Consider the following 18,966-nt stretch of genomic DNA (forward strand, 5'->3'; position numbering starts at 1 on the left):
GGAGTGGAGGCGGGCCATGACCACGTGGAGAGAGTGGGGAAGGGAAGGGGGAGGGGAGAGGAGACAGAAAGCCTGCAGGCAGGGATCAACGGAGCAAGAGAGAACAAGAGAGAGAGCGTGGAAGGGGCAAGCAGCCCCTTCTATAGTGGGCAAGCCTACCTGACTGTTCCCAGTTAACTGTGGGGAGGAGCATACCTGGCTGCTGCCAGGTAACTGTGGAGGTGGAGTTTAGAAAGAATACTAACGTTCCCACGTTTTGGTTTAATTAAAAAGAAAAATTAGAAAGAGGCGATGGCAATGCAGGAATAGGGTCATTGGTTCCAGAATAAACTATCTTTACTCCCTTTGAGATGAGAGCTGCACTTTTGTATTGACATTTGATAGGGAGGGGACTATTTCTACACTGAGATGAATTATATCCTGAGGATCATATGACCAGAACTGGAGATTCTGGATAGATCCCTGAAAAAGGAGACTCTGAAAGCACATGAGGGGCAGTCTGAAGAAGAAACTTAATAGATGTGCTTGTGTTGAATTCTAAGATCCAAAACCAGGGGACACGCTTCCCCCAGAAACACTCACTGACGGGATTTGCTGCAATAACATGAGGTTTATTAATGATAAGATGTTAACCAGTATACTGGTGTTCCCCTATATGCAGACAGGAGGAACCCTGAGCCAAAGTTGGGAACAGTTTTTATACAGAGTTCATGAGGGAAATCACAAAGTCTAACCTTCTCAGGTCCAGTCTCTAGGTGACTCAGATTATGACAAGGAGTGTCCTGGAATGTAACTGTGTGCTCTAGGGCCTTCCTCACCCACAGGTGGGTTCCCTCCCCTGTGGTCTGAGGAATGTTAATCAGCCTCTCCCTTTTTCCTCTGAATGTTAATCCAGCAAGTGTCTTCTGACTAAGAAATGTACTCCTCCCGGAATGCACCCCGGGGCAGTGAATTCTAAGTTCAAATCAAGATCTGAATTTCTCACACTTGACCAACTTCTGGACATAAATTGGTGCCTGATAGTTGCCTAGTTCCACCAAGCCAACTAGTGGATGACAAGCCTATCCTGAAGAAATTATGGCCATTAGTTTGGAGGGAAGAAGATGAAAGAGATGAATTTAGGAAGTGGTTAAACAACAATATTCTAAAATCCCACCAGAGGGAGGCATTACTCCATGAAAGAAACACTCCATTTCTTTATGCATTTATTCCCAGGAAATTATTGGGCATCAACTGTACACTAGACTCTGTGTGTCAGTGAAGCAATGTGCACTGATTCCTGCTCTGAAAGATACTGGTGCAAACATTAAGTAAATAGATTATAAATTTAAATTGTGACTACTGCTCAAAGATAAATTCCTAGAAACAGAAGGCTATCAAAGGAATCCTGACATCATCTTAGTGGAAATTAAAAGTCCAGCTATCGACCTACACAGCCTGGGTCTGGATTTAGAAACATAATAATTGATCTCTTATGGCTAGCCCATCAAATACTAACTTACTTTATTAAGTGAACTATGATGAAATAGGGAAGACTAATAGGAAAGCATTGAAAAGAATGCTCTGTGTCCTGCTACAAGCCTAAACTATGCTTTTGAATCTTCAATATTTATTCCCAATATTTTTTTAAGTCTATAACTAAATCCAAAGCTACTTCTCAAAAATACCATAGACCTGGCCATAAACCCACACATAAGGAGGTTGTAGGCCCCAGTGAGGAATCTTCTGGTATTTATTTGCTAAAAAGGCATGTTAAATTGCCATCAAAAATGTACCCTTAGACCCACAGATTAATCTTACTCTCAACTTTGGCAGAGAAACATCTTTCTGTACCTAATGCAGCGACACATAAGTGGTCAGAGCACTGGGAACAGATGACTGTTGAATGTTCAGCCCTAAGAGGGGCACCAATGTAACCTTTCCAAGGCTCAGAGAACACTTGGGAAGAGGGGACTAAAGAATGTAAGGAGGATGGGGCTGTGAGATGCTGTCTTCTGGACATGGCACAGCTGTTGCGCTCCATGACGTTACCACAGCTGTGGTCACCTGCACATGATCAAACCAACAAGATCAGTCAACTTTCTGGCAGGCATCACTGACTGAACTCAGTAGAAGGAAAGAGGGAAGACTTCCCCGCTAGCACCCACACAATAAGCCAGACAGCAGCAAGCACCTCTGATCCCATCACTAGGGAGCTGGAGACGGGAGAATTCCTGGGGCTTGCTAGATAGCCTCAATGAGAGACCTTGTCTCAGAAAATAACATGGAAACTGATAGAAAGGAGAAAAGTAACTGAATTCCTGGCTTCAATAACATGTCTTTTTAATTGCCTTTCTATGCACTCCTTGACTATGAGGGAAGGCAGAAGACAGTTAACTCTTAAGCAGGTATATATCAAGAGAAAGGGGTTCTAGACCAACCCCATCAAGGCTTAGAGAGCATCCAGGAATAAGGGCAAACTGACCTTGAAGACCTTCTAATTTAAAAGGTTTACTCCCAGACCCTTGTCCAACTCCCTTCTTTGTAGCAATGAATTAGTTAAACAGCTCTATGCTGCTGGTGGTTCGTGCTTCCAGCCATTCACCAGAGCCCTCTGGATTCACAAATAAAACACACACACACACACACACACACACACCAGTTAATTTTGATATGCCTTGGCTAGCTCAGTGACTGGGCACTTCTAATCCTCCCAACAGCTAGCATATATTTCCCTGATACTCCTGGCTTAACACCTTCTAATTCTATGTTTTATCTTTGTTGAACTGTTACCCCCATAGGGCCACTTTCCCCTTCCACCTACATTTTGGATGATTTTTCTTCTATAGCTCCTAAACCAGATCTCTCTGCCTCCGAGTCATGGCAAATCTACCTCCTCTCTCTCCTATCTGTCCCAAGCCTGAGAAATCGAAAAGTCCTGCCTCTGTCTTCCCCGCCCAGCAATTTTGTAGAACAAAATTTTGTAAGCAATTTTAGAGAATAAAATCAACATTATAACACAAGCAGCATTAGGCCAAACCCACTTCTCTTCCCCCTTACTGCTGAGACTTATTTCTTCCTCTCTGGCAGGCCAGTAGGCTAACTCCCAGTCAGTAGGCCAACTCCTGACCTCTGCTAGCCGTAGGTAGACCGCAAAGTGAGTTTGGCTAAGTTAACTTCCTACCAGCTGACTAACACCTCCCTCTCCCAGCTGTACTGTGGATCACTGAAAACAAGGCCTGGTAGGCTTGGAGAGTTTACTTCACCACGAGAATTTCACTCTAGCTATCATTTAAAATGACCTAGCCAGCTAAATGCATCCTGACTGGTCCAACTGAAAAAAGAAAATAGAACCAAGCTTTGCTTCACACCCTATTAAGAAGTATATAACTGTGATGATTTGCATATGCTTGGCACAGGGAGTGGCACTATTAGAGGGTGTGGCCTTGCTGGAGTAGATGTGTCACTGTGGGTGTGGGCTTTAAGACCCTCATCCTAGCTGCCTGGAGGCCAGTATTCTGCTAGCAGCCTTCAAATGAAGATGTAGAACTCTCAGCTCCTTCTGCCCCATGCCTGCCTGGATGCTGCCATGTTCCTTCCTTGATGATAATGGACTGAGCCTCTGAACCTGTAAGCCAGCCCCAATTAAATACTGTCCTTATAAAAGTTGCTTTGGCCATGGTGTTTGTTCACAACAGTAAAACCCTAAAACAATAACCCAGACTCCCCTAAAGAAGACAATGTTTCTTCTCTGGCCCCCATCCCCTATGTTATACAGGGGGCTCATTCTGGCTTTTTTGTATTGTATATGTTTCTATTCTATCTCTGCTGAGATAAATCAAGTATGTGGTGGACTACAAATTTCTTGTCCTTTAATTCTTTTGACAGAGAAGCAGACTCCAGACAAAGCCAGACCACAACAACTAGATTACTTACTGCTAGATTACAAGTGGTAGGGAGAGGACACTGAAGAAAACAAAAGTGAAGGTCAGCAAAGGCTATCAAACAAAGTCATTAAATCCACAGGTCAGGCTTCTGATGCTGTGGCTAAACAGGGTGAAACATGGGGAGCTGGGACATGGGGAGCTGGGGAGGGGACAGCAGTTGAAACATAGAGCAAAACGTCCTAATTTCAGAATAGAGCTTAGGAATGTCCAAGATTTTGAAATTCAAGTGCATTCAGATTAAAGACATAAAAAGAAACATAGATATAATAAATATAAATAAATTGTAGGGAACGTATAAATATATTTAAAATCAACTAGACATTAAAATTACCTCCAAAGGAATAAAACCGTAACCACTAAAATACTTTTCAAATAAGTAAATAAATTCTATACTTACCTAACCTATGGCTTGAGAATAAAAATATAATAAAGATGTTTGAAGGGAGTTTGAAATTGTAATTAGCAGAACCTCACTAAATGGGCTACTTCTGAGTCTACATCAAAAAGAACAAAGAGATGAAAGAAACAACAATGATCAAAGAACTCAGACAGGATTAAAAGTAAATAAATATTCATGACAATAATAATAATGTGCAAAGAGCATAAAAGCAAGCTTGATCCAAAATAGAAGCAAAAACAACACAAAAGGTTACATGTAAACATCAGTTCAGTGTTTAGAAGCTGGATATTTTATTTTTGGGGAGGAATATAGAGAAAGTGAGCAATTTTTTTAAATTAAACTAAAAATAAAAATAAACAAATCAAACCTTAGGAGGCAGCTTGGACAGCTGACACATAGTAGGAAACTGGGGGTGGGGGACAATATTGTTCATGTTCATTACAGTTGCCTGAGACTCTAAGCAAACTTTAATGGACAGGAGGAAAAAAGGGAGAGCTTGAGGAACAGAGAGAGGAATGCAGAGAGGGTGGGAGAAACATCAGTGTGTGTATGTGGGGTGTGTGTGTGTGTGTGTGTGTGTGTGTGTGTGTGTGTGTGTTTGGGTGGTGACAGTGGGTATGTAAAACCAAGTTTTAAAATAATGAAGCGTTAAAGCTTGCATGTACCTTACACACAATGTACTATGTGAGAGCAAGAGAAAATTGAGTATAAAGTACAACAGAAGGTTGGAAAGCCCAAAGGAATACATATAACGATGAACAAGGTGAGGAGGTAAGATAACCTCGGATATGTCCCTAATCATCATCCTAGCAAACTCTAGTGGTTGAATCCATGTTGAAATTCTCAGACTGGACTATCTATTGAAGGGCACACCTAAAACCTTAAATAGCGCTGATGTGTCTGCCTTAGAACAACTTAGAAGGCCGCTTGGAGGCTTGATAGAAGGCGGGAAGCTTGAGCTAAAAGCAGTAATGAAGCCAGTTCCCATCAGAGTCTCACAAGACTCTAAACATATGTGTATGGATGGAAGGAAGAAAGGGAGAGAAAGAAGGGAGAAAAGAGAGGATAGAGGGAGGGGAGGGAGGGAAAAGAAGCATCAGTATGTGTGTTTGGGTGGTGTTGGTAGATATTGCTAGTTATTGAGGGTCAGACCCTGCGCCATGATAGCCTTACTAAATCAGGTTTAGCCAACCTGTCATTTAGAAAACGATTAACTGCCAATTAAACAAGGAATAGGTAACAGTAGAAAAGGGGAGAGTTACTTAATGTGGCAATATTGGCAAGAGGTATGAAGAGATCCAGTGATTTGCCTCAGGTCCATCTTCAGGAGCTCCAAAGAGAAGACAATGATATCCATAGCTAAGCAGTGTGGTCCAGTCTGTCACTGAACTGTTGTTGTCACTCCAGCCAAGTGGTCTGACCAGGAGTCCACACTGGTGGAATCTCTGTGGGTAGAGGGGCTACTCTGGCTACTATAAGGCTTCAGCGTTCTCCTTCTAGCATGAGATTTCTAGGGAGAATTCAAATGCCCTGGGGTGTCTTTTTTAACAGCCTGGGTAGCCAGAGTGAGGTACAAATGTCTCTAGATGGTCTCTATTCCTCCCAAGTGTGCTGCTTACATAACTAAGAAATGACATTTAAATTCAAGGCCTTTTACCGTAAGGACACACACACACACACACACACATACACACACACTATATGCCCAGAATGAAACTCATCAAGCAGGACTGGAAATGGGCATTCTAGAGGATTAATAATAGCTAAGGCGGGAGAAAAGAGAGAGGCAGGACAGAAATGAGCATCAATATGGGGCCTAAGATGTCTAAAAAGACTTAAAGGATACCTGTCACCAGGTCCATTCATAATGAAGGGAATAAGAAAAGACAGGACTCTGGGTAGACAGAACATCCCACTGGGTAGTCAAAACAGGGGCTCAACTGAGAAGCAACTGGTAGTGAGTTTGGTTTGCTATTATGTTTCCAGATTTCTCAGGCTGAGTTCCCCAGGCTTATGCTACTTGGCAATCACTGTGTTTCATTCATTTCCAAGTCACCAGACATAGGTCAACACTTGCCTGTGGGAGACAAGAAGTAACCATTCTATGGATACACACAGTATTCCTACTTGGCAATTCTATCGTAGGGCAATTCAACATAGCCCTGATGGGGAACCTACTCTAGCCCCCTTGGTTCATTAACTTCTTTGTTGAAACTGCTAGTGTTAGCTTCAGACTCCCAAAACCTTTCCTGGGAGTGGGTAGGGGTTTAGATTGAACATACAGCAGCCCATATGCTACTACTATAACTGACCAGACCATATGTGTCTCTAGCCATGATTGACTGAGGATAGGATAAATCATGTATGCCCTGCCATCTGAGTGTCATGTTTTCTTGGTTTTTGTTTAGGGTAAAAAAATACAGAATTAATTTCATTCTGCTACAGGTAGACATCCAGAATTGCTATGCATTTGTCAAAAAGCTTCTTTCCCTCTCCTGTGTGCTTTTGACACTTCCATAAAAGAAGAGAAGCATAGCTTTGTTGGTTTGTTTCCTGGTCCCCTGTCTACCTGTCGTTATGCCAGCACCAGGCCGTGTTTGTCACTATAGCTCCGTAGTATAATCTGAGTCAAGTATTGTGATACCTTCATCTGTTATTTCTCCTCAGGATTCTTTGGCTCTCCATGGTCTTTTATGGTGCCATACATATTCTTGTAATTTTTTCAGTTTTGTGAAGAACTACATAATAATTTTTATAAGAATTGCATTGAATTGGTAAATTCCTTTTAATATAGCTATTTTTACAATATTAATTCTGCCAATCAAGTAGTATGGAAAGTCTTTCTATCATCAAATAGAACCCTTGATTTCCTTTTTCCACTTTCTTTCTTTCATTTGTTCTTTCTTTCTCTCTTTCTCTCTCTCTCCCTCTCTCTTCTTTTTTTCTTACCCTTTCTCTCTCTCTCTCTCTCTCTCTCTCTCTCTCTCTCTCTCTCTCCTTCTCTCTTTCTTTCTTTTCTTTCCTTTTCTTTCTTTTAGATAGAGTTTCTTTGTATAGCCCTGGCTGTCCTAGAACTCTCTCTGTAGACAAGGCTACATACAGGCTAGCCTTGAACTCAAAGATGCACCTGCCTCTGCCTCCCAAGTTCTGGGACTAAAGGTGTACGGCCACCATTTCTCAGCTTTCCTTTTCCCATTTTCATTGTAGAGTTCTTTTATTAATTGATTATGATTGTTCTTATAAATTCTGTCTTCTGGAGTTATTATGAATGAGATTTTCTCTCTAACTTCTTTCCCTGCACGTCCACTTTAGGTACATAAGAAGGCCACTGATTTCTGTTTATTGATCTTATATCCTTCAACTTTGAAGCATTTGTTAAATCTCTATGGGGTCTTAAGTATAGTCATGTCATCTGCAAACAGAGGTAGTCAGCCTTCTTCCTTTCCTATTTTAGCCTTTTTGTATTTCTTTGTCTTGCTGCTCCAGCTAAGGCTTCAAGCACTGTATTGAAGCAGAAAGATGATTTAGAGGAAATTCTTTTGTTTTGTTTTTATTTTTGTCATTTAGTATGCTTTCTATAGATTTGCTGTATATCACTTTCGTTTCAGATATGCTCCATTTCTGATGTCTACAGACCTTTATCACAAAGCCATGCTCAACTTTGTCCAGTGCCTTTTCTGCATCTAGCAAAACTTCAACGTTTACTTGAATTTTTGCCTTTGCCCTCCAAACATACTTCCTCCTTCTCTTCCTCCTCTTCTTCCTCTCCCTCCTCCTCCTCTCCTCCTCCTCTTTCTTATTTCACAAGGTCTTGGTATGTAGCACAGGCTAGGCCTAAATGCCAAATCCTCCTTCCTCAACAGATTGTATGCCACAACACCTGGTCTAACTGTTTTGTTTGAGTTTTTATGAGACTAGAGATTCTAATCCAGGACTTTGCACAAGGTAGGCAAGTAATCTACCACTGAGCTATATCTCCAGTCCCCATCCAAACATTTCCACAGCAACACCCCCTCTCTCCCCAGTTCACCCTTGTAAAGTCCACCCAAGCAGAACTGAGATAATCTATTTGCTCTTTCTACCTCTCAGCCTCTCTGTGTGGGTTGGACAGAAAGCAAAGGCCTCTCCAGAAGGACTTGGGGGTTATGGTAGAATGTGTAATGGGTCAAATGGATGGCTGCTCTCACTTCTCCCCGCATTCTACATGACTAAGAATTTTGTAGGAACCCCAGCTAAATTGATTACGAATGTATCCAGGTTTGGGGAATATACTGAGAACTGAGTGAACCAAAATAAAGACCTTAATGACGGCAGATGTTAAATTATGTGCCAGTTCTCCACTGATTTTTACAAATGGCCTCGCTGGCTTAAAATAATAAGCATCTGTTATGCTTCATGAGTGTATCGGGCGGCTAGGTGGTTCTGGCGGAGGCTGGGTTCTCTTGAATGTTTGAAGTTTGGCTGCCTCTAAACTCTTTAAAATAGCCTAGGTTGGGGAATGTGAGCCCTTCTTGGGGGGAGGGGTTGGGGGGAGGAGTCAGCACAGCCTCCGAAGCTGGCATACAGGCTGGCTTCTGTTTAGATCAGCACTCTCTACAGCTCAAGAAAGTGTGATTGAGAGCAAGACAAGAAAACAGACAAGACAGAGGGAAGGTCTCAGAATATGACCTGCAAAACCACTCAGCAAGATAACTCCGTCCTTTCTTAGATTTTTGCCAAATTTTCTAATAAGGAGAATTATGTGCTCCCTGAAATCAAGGCCATCTGGGTGGTCTAGGCTAGTAATGAAGTGTGTTATGTTTGCATACTTAAATTTACATTTCCTCGGCCTGTGGCACTGGCAAGATGGGCCAGCAATTGTCTTGGTCTCCGTACTGCCTGGAGGCTTCGCAGTCACCGACTGGACCAGAAGTGGCATGATAAACGGTACAAGAAAGCCCAGTTAGGCATAGGCCTGAAGTCCAATCCGTTTGGGGTGCCTCTCATGCGAAGGGAACTGTGCTGGAAAAAATAGAGGTTGAAGCCAAACAGCCAAATTCTGCAATCAGGAAGTGTGTCAGGGTGCAGCTCATTAAGAGCGGCAAGAATATCACAGTATCTGTGCCCAAAGATGGCTGCTTGAACTTCATTAAGGAAAATGATAAAGTTCTAGTTGCTGGTTTTGATCGAAAAGATCACGCTGTGGGTGGTATTCCTGGAGTCTGCTTTAAGGTGGTTAAAGTAGCCAATGTGTCCCTTTTGGCTTTATACAAAGGCAAGAAGGAAAGATCAAGATCATAAAATTTGACAATTGGAACACAGTAATAAATTTTCATATTCTGAAAAAAAATAAAAAATGTACATTTCCATCTCTTTTCCATCTTGTAGAAGAAAGTCATAGAGTCATAGTGAGCTGGGTACTATGTCTCACTTTATGTTCTGATAAAAACAGGCCATTCTACGTGAGGTTTAATTAGATATTTAAAAAGCACATTTGCCAGGCATGGTGGTGTGCATCTTTAATCCCAGCACTCAGGAAGCAGAGGGGCAGGTAGACCTCTGTGAGTCTGAAGACAGCCTAGTCTACAGAGCAAGTTCCAGGACAGCTAGGGATACATCAAAATCCATGTCTCAAGAAACAAACAAACAAACAAAAAGCCCAGCACTTTTAACTACCTTCAAAACAGACCATAAAAACTTGGGGATCCCAGACTCATTGTACACTCCAGGCTTACCTTGAACTCATGATCCTGCCTCAACCTACCAAGTTCTAAAGTGAGTCGTCGTTCCTTTTTAATTCAAAAAGAAGACATCTGTCATGTTTTGATAATTTCTCTTACCAGTTGTGTCAGCTTGTCATGCTTCACAAAGATGTCTGTGGAGATGTTGACTAGAATCAAATTCTATCCTGATGGGTGTGAGGGCTGACTGGTACTGAGCCCGTTTCCTTACACATGCTAAGCAAGTATTCTATCCCTGCACTCAATTCCTAGTTTTCTCTCACTTCTCCCACCTCTTTCATTAGAGATGGGGCCTCACTAAGTTTCCCAGGCTAGCCTTGAAGTTGCTCTGCAACCTATGTGGGCTTTGAGCTTAGCACTCTCCTATTTCTTCTTCCCAGCTAACTGGGACTTCGGGCATATGGTATCATACCGGCTCCACCAGCACTGCTGTGGAGTTTATTTCACGTGTAACTTTCACAATTCACTGACATACCTTTAGTTGTTGTTGTTGTTGTTGTTGTTGCTTCTGCTGCTGTTGCTGTTGTTGTAATCCAGGACAACCCTGAGTGCTGGGGTTGAAGGCATGAGCTACCACACCTGGCTTCAGAGGCATTTTTTAAGTGTTAGATTTATTTTGAGGTAATGGTGCATGAGATCTTTCACAGAGCAATGTTGGCATTATGTCTGCCACATGCTGTATATCAGCTATAAATGGTTACATCTTAATCTATTATTCTTCTGGCATGTTGAACTGTTTTTTTTTTTTCAGTGAGTTTTTCAAAGACTAAACCCACCTTCTCCCTCACCAATAACAATACTTCCTTTTTATTAGACTACTTGTTTTTTATCGATTTGCTTGTTTGTTTTTTTGTGTGTTTTTTTTTTTTTGCCTTTGCTAAGCACACCAGCACAACACAACACTGTATCTATGGTAACACATTTTCCCATATATTTACACTGGTGGGAATGCTTTTAGCGTTTCCTCATTATGTATTCTCCTGGTGTAAAGCAAAGCCTCTTGGGATGGAAGTTCATGGAAAGACCACACCTGCTACAAAGCTGACGAACTGATCAAACCCTTAATGACTTGGAGTAGGTTGGAGTGTTGTAGGTCCAGAGCCAAATTACAATTTATGTTGGCCTATCTTGTCTGGTGTGTAACTGGCATGCCATAGATGTTGTGCTTATGGAAAATAAGGTTTGGAATTTTGGATGATGCATAACAAACATCTAAGTTTCAGAAAGAAGTCTGTTCCACGTGGAGTGAGTTTTTCTAGGATGTAATTGGGAGTTGTAATATATGGATAGATACAAATATAGATATGGATGGTATAGATATAATGATATAGATAATATAGATATACACAGAGATGCATATGCTAAATATGTACAGATTGCTAAAAATATCAAGATATTGATATTCCTTGCCACATTGCCTTGAAAAATAACTTGGCTGTTGTTTAGAATTAATTTGTAACTGGAAGTCTACCCTGTCTCCAAGCTTTTTACTTTTCCTCATTTAATATCAGATTGACCTATGCTTCCCCCTTTCTCAGCACCCCCTATACCCTATTCCTTTCTGTCCTTCCTCGCTTCTGACCATCAAACCCAGAGCCTCCAGCACAGTGAGTAAAAGAATTCTGCTGAGCCACCCTTCCCCAGCCTAGGTTCATTCTTAAATTTTCATTTGAGCTAAAGCTGACTGGAAGTGTTTCAAGCCATCTCAGTTTTATTCCCACAGTGCCCCAGATGAAGAGAAAGCCTCCTGTAACTCCTCAGCAACCCAATTTAGGCAACACCTGACACCACGGGATCAAGCCGGTTCCCCTGAATCCCGTTCCCCAGTCCCGACATCCTCTCTAATCTACCCACCGTCTCTTGGAAGCCCTCATCCATCCTCTCGAATAAGAGCAATTGCCAAGTTCAAGGGAAAGTAGACGTAGGCTGTTCTAAATGTGTGTGTTGATTTGCCTGGTTTCCCTGGAAGGGAGTCGTGTGGTGGGACAGCCAGGAGCTGCACACTCAGTTCTTGGACTCTCAACGTCTCATTCTCCTACAGCTGCTTCTTTTGAATATGAGAGTCCAGGTTGGCCTCTTCTGCCTCAAGCCATCCCTCCCAATCATTTCACAGACTTTACCTTTCTATCCCACCCACAACCCCATTCCTTTACTTAATCTTATTTTTAATACTATTGCAAAGAAATTAGGAATAAATTATTTTAAAATGCCAACATTTCAGGCTTTTCTTGATAATTTATGCATTAGGAAATCACTTTTAGCCAAATAATAACTGTCAAGAAAACAGTACCATTATAGACACTTGTTGCATAGGAACTGATGAACATAAAGTAGAATATTTCTTTATAAACATATTTTTATATAGGAATCAGGGGGTCACAATAAATGAACCTTGAGTTTATGTGAAACCCATTTTACTTGAGTAGTTTTATATCTACAAATAAAAATAAATTCCAAATAAGGAAAGAACATGCCCAGAACAGGAAACAAATGGCCAATATTCTAAAATAATTAGGCTATCATAACTGTGGATTCGAGCCAAATGGAAAGTTAAATTTTATTTCCTCTTAAGAGTAATGGCGGTCACGGGCCTGAGTTCATAGGCGCAGCGGGTCTAGCGAGGTCACTATGCCGGTCTCCAGAAGCTGGGATTGTTGCAAAACCTATGTGACCCCACGGAGACCCTTCGAGAAATCACGTCTCGATCAGGAGCTAAAGTTGACTGGAGAGTATGGATTCCGAAACAAACGTGAGGTGTGGAGGGTCAAATTTACCCTGGCCAAGATCCGTAAGGCTGCCCCGGAGCTGTTGACACTGGACGAGAAGGATCCTCTGTTTGAAGGCAACGCTCTACTGAGGCGGCTTGTTCGCATTGGGGTGTTGGATGAGGGCAAGATGAAGCCGGATTACATCCTGGGCCTGAAAATTGAGGATTTCTTGGAGAGACAGCTGCAGACCCAGGTCTTTAAGCTGGGCCTGGCCAAATCTATTCACCACGCCCGTGTGCTCATCCGCCAACATCACATCAGGGTCCGCAAGCAGGTGGTGAACATCCCATCCTTCATTGTTCGTCTGGACTCCCAGAAGCACATTGACTTCTCCCTCCGCTCTCCTTATGGTGGTGGCCGTCCAGGCCGAGTGAAGAGGAAGAATGCCAAGAAGGGCCAGGGCGTCGCTGGAGCTGGTGATGATGAGGAAGAGGATTAAATTAACACCCTGCTGCACTGGAGGGTTGTCAAGTTTTCCAGTTGACAAATAAAACCGAATTGATACTTGAAAAAAAAAAAAGAGTAATGGCTATGTTAGAAGTATTATGCATTCTATTATCACGTTCATTGTGTCTTGGTGAATAATCTCTGTTAAGTATTGTTTGTTGACAAAACAAGTCTTCAGTCAATCTGATACCATCACTTCTGTACCTACACTAAAATATAATGGTATTTCCATGGTCAATAAAAATAAAGCATAAAGGGCTAGAGAGACGCTTAGCGGTTAAGAGCACTGACTGATCTTCAGAGGTCCTGAGTTCAATGGCTCGCAGCCATCTGTAATGGGATCTGATGGCCTCTTCTGGTGTGTCTGAAAACAGCTACAGTGTACTCATATAAATAAAAATTTTTAAAAATCTTTTTAAAAAGTCAAGTTTAAAATAAAGGATTAAAGTTTTATACCCACCACTCAGCTCTTAGCATTATCACTGTCTACGATGCACTCAAGTTTATACCCACCAATCAGCTCTTAGCATTATCACTGTGTATGATGCACTCAAGTTTATACCCACCAATCAGCTCTTAGCATTATCACTGTCTACGAGGCACTCAAGTTTATAGTCAGTACCTTTGGTCATTCAGATCTCACAGTCCAGAAGTCTGAGCACATGGAAGCCACTTTCCTCTTCTTTCAGCCTGGAAAACACAGTTGTTGATCATAAAAGCTTCACCTCAGTGTGGGTCTGTCCTTCTATTTCTGTAAAAGAATTGCTAAAGGCTGCATTTTATTATATAGAGACACTTACGTAGAATTATATTATCTATGTTATAGACAAACATGTTATACTTGCATTATATTATATAGAGACATTATTATATACAGACGTTTTCAAATGTCAAAGAGAACAAAAACAATAATGAATTCTCATGAATTTGCCATACAATCTTCACAAATATTCATTCATCTTGTTTTTGGAGCTCTCCCTGGCGTAAAATGAGTCAGCAACTGGTTCCTTTTTATTGCTGAGTAGCTTTTCTCTGTGTGGACATACCGCATTTTGTATAGTCATTGCACAAGGACATGTGGACTGTCCTCAGCTTCTGGCTCTCACAGACACTGCTGCTATGAATAGTGTGCACGTCTTTTCGTGGGTTCATGCTCTCATTTCTTTTGGGTAGATTTCAAAATGGAACTGCTGAATCATGAGGCAAGTTCATGTTAAACTTTTTAAGAAATTACCTGATTTTAATTGTAATATCCCAAGTATTTTATATTCCTGCCTCAGCTAATGAGGTTCCAAATTCTCAATCTCTCATCATATGCCTTTTAATACTCTACATGGAAATATTTTTCAAATCTTTTGCTCATGTGTTGTTGGTGGTGTTGGTTTTTCAATGTTGAGTTTGATATTGTTCTAGTTTGCCCCTCTATTGCTATGGTAAAACACTGATCTAAAATAGCTTGAGAGAGGGAGGAAAGGTCTTATGTTAGCCTACAGGCTATAGTCCATCAGCAGGGAAGCCAGGCTAGGAACCGAAGCAGAAACCATGGAGAAATGCTGCTTACTGGCTTTCTTCTCAGGCTGGTTTGGCTATCTTTTTTTCTTAATGGTGAAAACCTGTATTTAGAATTAGCTAGCTGGACCCAGTATAGATGATTCCAGTCTCCAACATCCAGAGCATCATAATCAGGAGGCAGCTGAGCACACACCTTCTTCTCCCCACCGGGTCTCATCAGGGTAGTGACTTTGGCCACATCAATGTCACAGAGTCTCTTCATAGCCTATTTGAACTGCTGGCTTGTAGGCTTTGGCATCCACAATGAACAGAAGTGTGTTGTCTTCTCTCTCATTCATGGTTGACTTACTGGCTGGAGGAACTTCCTGCTTTTCTCCTGGGTCTGATATTGTCTGGGTATTTGCCTCCGGAGCAGCAGGATCTGAGGCCACAGGGAGTTGGGTGACAGGTGAGTCCCTTTTGTGGCTGTAGACAACTTTCAGCTCTGCCTTCTTGATTTCCAATGGCTTTGCTTTGGCTTTGGTTTTGGCTCTGATAGGGCTGGAGCTTCCTTCTTCTTATGGTGCCATCTTGGGAAAAGCTCAGCTAACTTTCTTATAGAACTCAAGCTCACCTGCCCAGAGATGGCACGGCCCACAGCGTTCCTCCTCCATCAGTTAGCAGTAAGAAAATGCCTCACAGACATATCTGCAGGTCAGCGGATATGGATATAGGAAGTAATTTCTCGGTTGATGTTTCCCATTTCCCAGGTGTCAAACTGACAACCAAGATTAATCACCACAGGTTTGCATTTCAGATTCAAGTCCTTTATAGCTGCTATTCACTCTCTGCCTAAAAAGTGTCCTTTTATGCCTCTTTCAGAGCCAGTTTGCTACAATGATGCTTTCACCTTTATGTATCTAATAACATCTTTATTTCCTTTTCTTTTTGAGTATTTGTTTTTTTGTTTGTTTGTTTGTTTGTTTGTTTGAGACAAGGTCTCTTTCTTAGTTAAGGTTTTTCTGCTGTGAACAGACGCCATGACCAAGGCAACACTTACAAAGGACAACATTCTTTTTTTTTCTATTTAATTTTATTTTACACCTAGATTTAGATGATACAAGGAAAGTCACAAGTAATCAAAAAAAATCCCTAGTTACCCAGCTCCCTTGTGCAGACAACCCCTGCCCAACCACAGGTCACATTTGCCAAAAGTTCAGGTAGGCCAGCACCCCACAAACCTTCCCAACTTCCTTAGGTCAGACATCTCCAGCCTATCTACAGGTCATGCCTGCCAGTTCAGGTAGGCTGCCCACCAGTGGATACTCTGAAGGACAACATTCAATTGAGGCTGGCTTACAGGTTCAGAGGTTCAGTCCATTATCATCATGTCAGGAAGCATGGCAGTGTCTAGACAGGCATGATGCTGGAGGTGCTAAGAGTTCTACATCTTAAGGCAAACAGGAGAAGACTGGCTCTCCCATAGCTATGAGGAGGATCTCAAAGCCCACCCTCAAAGTGATGCACTTCGTCCAACAAGGCCACACCTACTTCAACAAGGTCACACCTCCTAATAGTGCCATTCCTGGGCCAAGCATATTCAAACCACCACAGTCTCGGATATATATAGTGATATATATATATGCACCTCCAGCATCATGCCTGTCTAGACACTGCCATGCTTCCTGACATGATGATAATGGACTGAACCTCTGAACCTGTAAGCCAGCCTCAATTGAATGTTGTCCTTCAGAGTATCCACTGGTGGGCAGCCTACCTGAACTGGCAGGCATGACCTGTAGATAGGCTGGAGATGTCTGACCTAAGGAAGTTGGGAAGGTTTGTGGGGTACTGGCCTACCTGATATATATATATACTATATATATATATCATATATATATATATATATATATATATATATATATATATATATATATATATATATCACTATTGCAATGGCCTCCCTTTAGGCCAAGCTCTGTAGCTTGTAATGTTGTCTATTGTCGGCTCAATAGCATACCCTTCGCTGGCTATCTGGTGTATTCTCATCACACTTCTCACAGTTCTAAAAAAGTACTTTAGGGGCTGGAGAGAAGGCTCAGCACTTAAGAGCACTGGCTTCTCTTCCAGAGGACCTAGGTTTGATTTCCAGCACCCACATGGCAGCTTAAAGCTGTAACTCCAGTTCCTGGGGAATCACTGCTCTCTTCTGCCCTCCATGGATACTGCACACATATGAATACGCACATACAATGAAAATACACATTCATAAAGTATATAAGTCTAAGAAGGACATAATAATAATAATGTACTTGATTTGAATCTCTATATCAGTGACTTTTTAGTATATACATACATGTTCACATGTGTGTAAGCATATGTGTACATGCATGCGCATGCATGTATGTGTGTTGCCCTGAAGATGAGTTTAGGAATTTTTCTCCATCACCCTCTACCTTATTCACTGAGAAAGAGTCTCTTAATTGGGCCCAGAGCTCACGGACGCAGGTAGTTTGGCTGGCCAGCTCTCTCTAAATCACCTAGCATTTTGCATGGGTTCTAGAGATCCAGATTCAAATCCATCTCTCCAGCCTCCATCATTTTTAGTTGAGTCACAGAAGCACCAGCAAATCACACCTTCCATTCCCAGGCTGCTGTGTTCTTTGAAACCCCATCACACTCCAAGCACAGCCCCTTTTCCTTCTTCCTTCTCTGGGGTTCCAGTCCTGATCCTCATTGTTCTTTCTATTGGCTGCTTTCATGCTTGGTCACAGTGACTAGAGAGAACAACAGGGTTGAAGTCTGGCTGCTTTCACCCAGAAGAATCCCCAGAAGGCTTCTTCAATAACAGATCTCAATGTTCTCTTTCTTCTTACTCCAAGTTTGGTTCCAGAACAACAGACAACAGGCACTAAAGCAACCAAGCAAGATCCTTATATCAAAGACTAAGCCCACCTTACCAAGACTATCCACCAGTCTTCCTTTCACTATTTTATTGCAAGAGTCCTATAGCTCCCTTCCACCCTAACCTTCAGGCCCTCTGATTCATGAGACTCACAGTCTCATGAGTGAGTCTCAAATGCAGGTGTACCCACTCCCAAACATTGGAGAGATTCATGGCTTCTGCTTCTATGTGCTCTGATGCCATAGATCCAGTCATACATGTACAGCTCTCCTGGTGAAAGTGAGACTCTTTCTTCCACGGTATCCATATCATTCTTAAGGTCTTAGCCATCTCAGGGATCCTCCTTCAGCTCGTCTGCTGACCCAGTGGTAAGTCTCTCCTAGGTGAACCTAGTCTAATATGACAAGCCTGAGCTTTGCAGCCTGTGTGGATTCCAAGAGACAACGTGGATTCCAAGGTCCCTCAGTAGGTAAACTGCATTTCAAAGTACTAATAAATGCCAGACTATTTAGGAAAATGAGTCTCTTCTTGTCCCTACCCACAGTGCTGAGGACTGAACTTGGGGCACTCCACGTGGCAGATAAGTATTGTACCACTGAGCTAAAACCCAGCTCTCTTTGTTTCTTTTTTTAGACATGGTCTAGCCCTGGCTACCTTCAAACACTTCACAGAAATCCACCTGCCTCTGCCTCCTGAGTGCCCCGATTAAAGCTACTCACCACCATGTCTGGCTCAATCTCTTATCTCTATTTGTCAGCATTACTTTCCTTTTTATGGAAAACCTATTTTTGTTTCCCAGTACAGCTCAGCAGGGGATGATCAGCCACAGGACTCCCAGGAGAGAGCCCTCCTAGAAGGGCAAAAGACTCCAAAGTTCCCCTCCCCCAAACTATCTTAAACTTTTGACAAGAGGGACAACAGATTTAGGGGTCATTTACTTTTAATAAGTGGAGGGTGTAAACTTCTGTTTCATTCCTAACCTTTAGTTTGAAGGATTTCCATGGGGGATTTCCCGTCAACATTTTCAAGGAAATCACCACTGCCACTGAATTTAATACAGTGTGAGAGTCCAGACAGAGGAAGGGCTGGAGGAACCAACATAGGAAGATAAAGATTTCTGAAGAAGCAATGTCTAGGAAAACTGACAAACTCAGTAATCCTTTAAATGGTACTCAGTACCTTTTCTAGCCACACAAAAACCATGCAGAATCAGAAACATTTTCAATACACATAATAAAACGAGAACTTCTCAATAAATAATATAAAAGGCATTTGGAGTCTGTCTTAGTGTTTCATTGCTGTGAACAGA

General features: G+C 42.0%; 1 protein-coding gene and 1 pseudogene across 3 annotated transcripts; both read left to right on the plus strand.

The window, feature by feature from the left end:
• Positions 1-5,080: 5,080 nt before the first annotated feature.
• Positions 5,081-9,606, plus strand: LOC114608293 (annotated as a pseudogene).
• Positions 9,607-12,674: 3,068 nt separating this feature from the next.
• LOC114608342 (40S ribosomal protein S9-like) lies at positions 12,675-13,327 on the plus strand. Of its 3 annotated transcripts, none has more exons than XM_028752306.1 (2): positions 12,675-12,795; positions 12,889-13,327. In XM_028752306.1, exons 1-2 carry the CDS (start codon positions 12,675-12,677, stop codon positions 13,251-13,253), a joined length of 486 nt encoding a protein of 161 aa, XP_028608139.1. In that variant the 3' UTR covers positions 13,254-13,327. The 3 variants fall into 3 exon arrangements, with proteins under 3 accessions (XP_028608139.1, XP_028608140.1, XP_028608137.1); XM_028752307.1 differs by having other exon boundaries at positions 12,675-12,888; positions 13,076-13,214; XM_028752304.1 differs by having other exon boundaries at positions 12,675-13,327.
• The last annotated feature ends 5,639 nt before the right edge of the window (positions 13,328-18,966 follow it).

This window comes from Grammomys surdaster, unplaced genomic scaffold, assembly GCF_004785775.1.
Source record: "Grammomys surdaster isolate TR1022 unplaced genomic scaffold, NIH_TR_1.0 125889, whole genome shotgun sequence".
Taxonomy (NCBI): Eukaryota; Metazoa; Chordata; class Mammalia; order Rodentia; family Muridae; genus Grammomys; species Grammomys surdaster.